The sequence below is a fragment of the Cnephaeus nilssonii genome, assembly GCF_951640355.1.
Source record: "Cnephaeus nilssonii genome assembly, chromosome: 3".
NCBI lineage: Eukaryota > Metazoa > Chordata > Mammalia > Chiroptera > Vespertilionidae > Cnephaeus > Cnephaeus nilssonii.
In genome coordinates, this window is record NC_137074.1 from 53364123 (window position 1) to 53370419 (window position 6297).

A 6297-nucleotide genomic window follows, 5' to 3' on the forward strand; every position below is an offset into this window, starting at 1 on the left:
TTGGCAGCTGAGGGCCAATTTCCGGGGGAGTGGGTGAGGGACAACTTGGCTTTCTTCCCACACCCCACCTTCCCTGTCCCCCTGCCTGACACTGCCTCCCTGTCCGGGTCTCCCGTCCATTGCAGAACCAACCTATGACCCTGTGAGCGAGGACCAAGACCCCTTGTCCAGCGACTTCAAGAGGCTGGCTGTGAGGAAGCCGGGCTTGCCCCGTGGGCTGTGGCTGACCAAGCCCTCGGCCCGGGTGTCAGGCACCAAGACCGGCCGCGGTGGCAGCGGTGCTGAGGTCACACTCATTGACTTCGGCGAGGAGCCGGTGGTCCCGTCCCCACGGCCCTGCACGCCCTCGCTGGCGCAGCTGGCCATGGATGCCTGCTCCTTGTTGGACAAGACACCACCGCAGAGCCCCACGCGGGCGCTGCCCCGGCCCCTGCACCCCACGCCTGTGGTGGACTGGGATGCACGCCCATTGCCGCCGCCGCCCGCCTACGATGATGTGGCCCAGGACGAGGATGACTTCGAAGTCTGCTCCATCAACAGCACCCTGGTGGGCGCAGGGGTCTCTCCTGGGCCCGGCCAGGGTGAGACGAATTACGGCTTCGTGCCCGAGCAGGCGCGGCTCCTGGCGCCCCTGGAGGACAACCTGTTCCTCCCACCCCAGGGCAGCAGCAAGCCACCCAGCTCGGCCCAGACCGCGGAGATCTTCCAGGCTCTGCAGCAGGAGTGCATGCTGAGGCTGCAGGTCCCCGCCAGCTCGCTGGTCCCCTCACCCAGCCCAGTGGGCGATGACAAGCCCCAGGTGCCCCCCCGGGTGCCCATCCCCCCGAGGCCCACGCGCCCTCGCGGGGACCTGTCTCCAGCCCCCTCGGGTGAGGAGGAGACGGGGTGGTGGCCTGGACCTGCTTCCCCTCCCCGGGTGCCTCCCCGGGAGCCCCTGTCCCCTCAAGGCTCAAGGACCCCCAGCCCCCTAGTGCCACGTGGCAGCTCCCCGCTGCCACCCCGGCTCTCCAGTTCACCTGGGAAGGCCATGCCCACCACCCAGAGCTTTGCCTCAGACCCCAAGTACGCCACCCCCCAGGTGATCCAGGCACCTGGCCCACGGGCTGGTCCCTGCATCCTGCCCATCGTCCGCGACGGCAAGAAGGTCAGCAGTACCCACTACTACCTGCTGCCTGAGCGCCCGCCCTACCTGGAGCGCTACCAGCGCTTCCTGCGTGAGGCACAGAGCCCCGAAGGACCCACCCCCTTGCCTGTGCCCCTGCTGCCCCCACCCAGCACTCCAGCCCCTGCTGCCCCCACTGCCACTGTTCGACCCATGCCCCAGGCTGCCCCAGACCCCAAGGCCAACTTCTCCACCAACAACAGCAATCCAGGGGTCCGGCCGCCAGCCCCGAGGGCCACCGCTTGGCTGTCACAGAGGGGCTGCCCGGGGGACGGGCCAGAGGCTGTACGGCCCACAGAGAAGATCCAGATGGTGAGTATCAGGCCTGGCTGTTGGGTGAGGCGGGCAGGAGCCTGAGGGGCCCGGAGGAATGGGCCCAACTGGTGCTGACCAGGGGTGGGTGTGCCCAGCTGCAGGCCATGGTGCATGGGGTGACCACAGAGGAGTGCCAGGCGGCCCTGCAGAGCCACAGCTGGAACGTGCAAAGGGCTGCCCAGTATCTGAAGGTACCACGACCGCCTGCCCACTCTGGTTTGCAGGGACCCTGAAGACTGGCTCTGCTGCTCTCTCCCACGCCCTACCCCCTCTGGTTCTCCTCTGCCCCACCCTTGTCTGGTTCCCCTCGGCCCCGCGTGTCCCACGCACCACCCTCTGCCCTCAGGTGGAGCAGCTTTTTGGGTTGGGTCTGCGGCCGCGAGGCGAGTGCCACAAAGTGCTGGAGATGTTCGACTGGAACCTGGAGCAAGCCGGCTGCCACCTCCTGGGCTCCTGTGGCCCTGCCCACCACAAGTGAGTGAGCCCCGTACCCGGTCACCTTCCTGTTCCCAGAGGGGTGTCCACAGCCACACACAGCCAGGGGACACAGGCTCCCCAGCTGGAGGAGGGAAGTTGGGCCCAATCCCAGGACGCAGGTCGTTCGGGGTAAAAGCAGTTTCTCCTAAGTGCCTTTACTTAGACTTTTAGCCACGTGGTTCAAATGAACTAATGAGGGAAAGAGGACGTTGGAGCCTCTCTGGTTTCTGGGGTTTGTTTCCCTAGCTGCCCCACAGCACCATGAGCCACTCTGGGGGGGCAGCAGTTTGGGACCCAATGATTTAAATAGGTATTTCTCACCTCTGCACCTCATAGTTCAAAGTAACATTTAGAGCTTAAGTGCCTTTTTAAAGGAATGTGTAACCAAAAAAGTCCATTACTTTTCTGTAAAAAAATGTAAGTATATCCTATCTAATAAAAGAGTAATATGCAAATTGATCATCACTCCAACATACAAGATGGCCGCCCCCATGTGGTCAAAGATGGCTGCCCCCATGTGGACAAAAGATGGCTGCGACAAGATGGCCAGCAGGGGAGGGCTATTGTGGGCGATCAGACCAGCAGGGGAGGGCAGTTGGGAGGGACCCAGGCCTGCAAGGGAGGGCAGTTGGGGGGGACCCAGGCCTGCAAGGGAGGGTAGTTAGGGGGGACCAGGCCTGCAGGGGAGGGCATTTAGGGGTGACCAGGCCTGCAGGGGAGGGCAGTTGAGGGGGACCAGGCCTGCAGGGGAGGGCAGTTAGGGGCAACCAGGCTGGCAGGGGAGGGCAGTTAGGGGTGACCAGGCTGGCAGGGGAGGGCAGTTAGGGGTGACCAGCCCGGCAGGGGAGGGCAGTTAGGCGGCGATCAGGCTGGCAGGGGAGTGGTTAGGGGGTGATCAGGCTGGCAGGCAGAAGCGGTTAGAGGTAATCAGGCAGGCAGGCAGGCGAGCAGTTGGGAGCTGGCAGTCCTGGATTGTGAGAGGGATGTCCGACTGCCCGTTTATGGGATCGGGCCTAAACAGGCAGTCGGACATCCCTTAAGGAGTCGCAGATTGGAGAGGGTGCAGGCTGGGCTGAGTGACACACCGCCCCCTCCGTGCACAAATTTCGTGCACCGGGCCTCTAGTGTATATGTAATAGAATAATAGTTATAAAAATAACATACAGCGATATGTAGTATAAATATATACATGAAAGTTTTATCAAGTTAAAAAGTGGTGGAATGGGTAAATTCCAGCATCATTCTGGGAGGCGCTGGTGGGATGTGGGGTTTCAGAGCAGCTGGGCTGTGGCAGCAGACAGTCCGGGTTGGAGCCTAGTGCCCGCTCACATAGCGTCAGCTTACACGTGTCCCCATCTCTCAGGCCCTCATCGGTGTTGGAATGACACCTCCTGCCTCAGACGTGAGTAGAAGAATTAATGAGGGATGCATCTGTCACACTTCACAGCACACACAACACCATGAGTAAATTCTTACTAATTTGCCTCCAAATAAATTTAGGCTTTACTGTGCCTGTCATCATGGATACTCTTAATACACAATCCTGCTGGTCTCTTATTTTCAGTTCCTTAAAGAAAAAAGGCATCCCAGGATGATAAGTTCCAGAATTATTGCCTAGAACTACCAGTTTTCAACCGATTTGCCTGGTACAGAGATGCCCTTCCACACTGGGCACACTCCCGCACTGGGCACATGCCCGCACTGGGCACACACTGGGCACACGCCCGCACTGGGCACACGCCTGCACTGGGCGCACTGGGCACACGCCCGCACTGGGCACACGCCCGCACTGGGCACACACTGGGCACACTCCCACACTGGGCACACGCCCGCACTGGGCACACACCTGCACTGGGCACACTCCCACACTGGGCACATGCCCGCACTGGGCACACACTGGGCACACGGCATACTCCCGCACTGGGCACACGGCATACTCCCGCACTGGGCACACACTGGGCACACTCCCGCACTGGGCACATGCCCGCACTGGGCACACGCCCGCACTGGGCACACACTGGGCACACTCCCACACTGGGCACACTCCCACACTGGGCACACGCCCGCACTGGGCACACACCCGCACTGGGCACACGCCTGCACTGGGCACACTCCCGCACTGGGCACACACTGGGCACACTCCCGCACTGGGCACACGGCATACTCCCGCACTGGGCACACGGCATACTCCCGCACTGGGCACACTCCCGCACTGGGCACACTCCCGCACTGGGCACACTCCCGCACTGGGCATACTCCCGCACTGGGCACACTCCCGCACTGGGCACACGGCATACTCCCGCACTGGGCACACTCCCGCACTGGGCACACTCCCGCACTGGGCACACACTGGGCACACTCCCGCACTGGGCACACGGCATACTCCCGCACTGGGCACACGGCATACTCCCGCACTGGGCACACTCCCGCACTGGGCACACTCCCGCACTGGGCACACTCCCGCACTGGGCATACTCCCGCACTGGGCACACTCCCGCACTGGGCACACGGCATACTCCCGCACTGGGCACACTCCCGCACTGGGCACACTCCCGCACTGGGCACACACTGGGCACACTCCCGCACTGGGCACACGGCATACTCCCGCACTGGGCACACTCCCGCACTGGGCACACTCCCGCACTGGGCACACTCCCGCACTGGGCACACGCCCGCACTGGGCACACACTGGGCACACGCCCGCACTGGGCACACTCCCGCACTGGGCACACGGCATACTCCCGCACTGGGCACACGCCCGCATTGGGCACACGCCCGCACTGGGCACACTGGGCACACTCCCGCACTGGGCACACGCCCGCATTGGGCACACGCCCGCACTGGGCACACTGGGCACACTCCCGCACTGGGCACACGCCCGCATTGGGCACACGCCCGCACTGGGCACACTCCCGCACTGGGCACACGGCATACTCCCGCACTGGGCACACGGCATACTCCCGCACTGGGCACACGCCCGCACTGGGCACACTGGGCACACTCCCGCACTGGGCACACGCCCGCATTGGGCACACTCCCGCACTGGGCACACGCCCGCATTGGGCATACTCCTGCACTGGGCACACTCCCGCACTGGGCACACTGGGCACACTCCCGCACTGGGCACACGGCCGCACTGGGCACATGCCCGCATTGGGCATACTCCCACACTGGGCATGCTCTTTGCACTGGCCACTGTTGATGAAGGGTTTTATGGTTGTTTTTCCTCCTTTAGGCGCTGAGCTGTCTGGAGAGCCAGGAGATCTGCCCTGAAGGAATCACTTGAGCCTGTCTGTCTGACAAGGGTGGGAAGATGCCCATCCCAGGCCTGGAGAACCTGCGGACACCCACTGGCAGAGCGAGGCTAAGGCAGCAGGAGGCTGGGAGCCCCGCCTTGCCTGTCCCTCCCTCACCCAGCACCATCCCAGCAACTTCGGTTCAGCCCACGGGGCCCCAAGCCAAGGTGCAAGAAGTTGCCCATGAAGGCCAGCATGGGGGTGGCCTCAGCAGGCCTGCGGCTGACGTGCCTCTGGTTGCATCCACCCTGGTGGGGCTGCCGCTGGAGTGTGTCCCCAGGTCCTGCCAAGGGGAAAGCCAGGCTTGACCTTGGGCGGGGAGGATGTGTTGGCCACACTGAAAGGTGGACGAGCACGCGGCTGGGCCCTTCTCCAGAGAGCCCCTGGGTTCTGGGGTGTCGGACAGGATGTAACTGGGGCCTTACCGTAGACAGTGTTTTGGGACTTGGCTGCTGTCAGGATCTTGTGCCTGGAAATAGCCTGAAGTGGCCCAGGAAGCAGAGCATTGGTGCCAGGAGTTCTCTGGCCGGGACCAGGGCCCAGGGCCCAGGTTGGAAGGAGACCAAAGGGGTAGCTTCCCTGGAGGGATACTAGAGCTTCCTCGGATCCAGCTCTTCCCCTGTGCTGTTCCGTTTTCCCACCAGTCTCTGTCGCCAAAGTTGCTGCCCAGCTATGGATACCTGCTTCTTCCAGAGAAATAAAATTAGTTTCTATTTTATGTTACTTCCTTGTGCCTGCCTGTGTCTTTGCATCTTGGTCAGCAGCCTGAGGCCTCAGGGTGCTCCCTAGGCCACCACCATCTGTCCAGAGCAGCAGGCCTCAGAGCGCCACCTGTGGGCAGAGGAAGGAAGTGCAGGGCTGGTGGACCTAAGGGTTTCTCCCTTTCCTGAGCTGGCAGAGGGGCAGAGCCCCCACTGGCTCACAGTCCCCATGTTTTTGCTGCAGAGGCCACGTAAGGCAGGATAGACTGCAGGAGAGAGTACAGTAACTGAATTAGCTGGGGCTCAGCCAGAAACTTCAGTAGCAAGCAAGGCTTCAATGTGGATA

General features: G+C 62.5%; 1 protein-coding gene across 11 annotated transcripts in view; it reads left to right on the top strand.

Annotated features, from left to right (window-relative positions):
• The window catches only part of TNK2 (tyrosine kinase non receptor 2), a 46510-nt gene extending 40520 nt beyond the window's left edge, over positions 1 to 5990 (top strand). For 6 of the 11 annotated variants that reach the window (XM_079767071.1, XM_079767070.1, XM_079767067.1 and 3 more), the window contains 5 exons: positions 126 to 1474; positions 1573 to 1668; positions 1824 to 1951; positions 3318 to 3356; positions 5190 to 5989. In XM_079767071.1, coding sequence (XP_079623197.1) covers positions 126 to 1474; positions 1573 to 1668; positions 1824 to 1951; positions 3318 to 3339 — 1595 coding nt within the window. In that variant the 3' untranslated portion in view covers positions 3340 to 3356; positions 5190 to 5989. Of the gene's footprint in view, positions 1 to 125; positions 1475 to 1572; positions 1669 to 1701; positions 1952 to 3317; positions 3357 to 5189 lie in introns of those variants that run through there. The other 5 variants (XM_079767063.1, XM_079767064.1, XM_079767068.1 and 2 more) reach the window with 3 other exon arrangements.
• Positions 5991 to 6297: the final 307 nt, after the last annotated feature.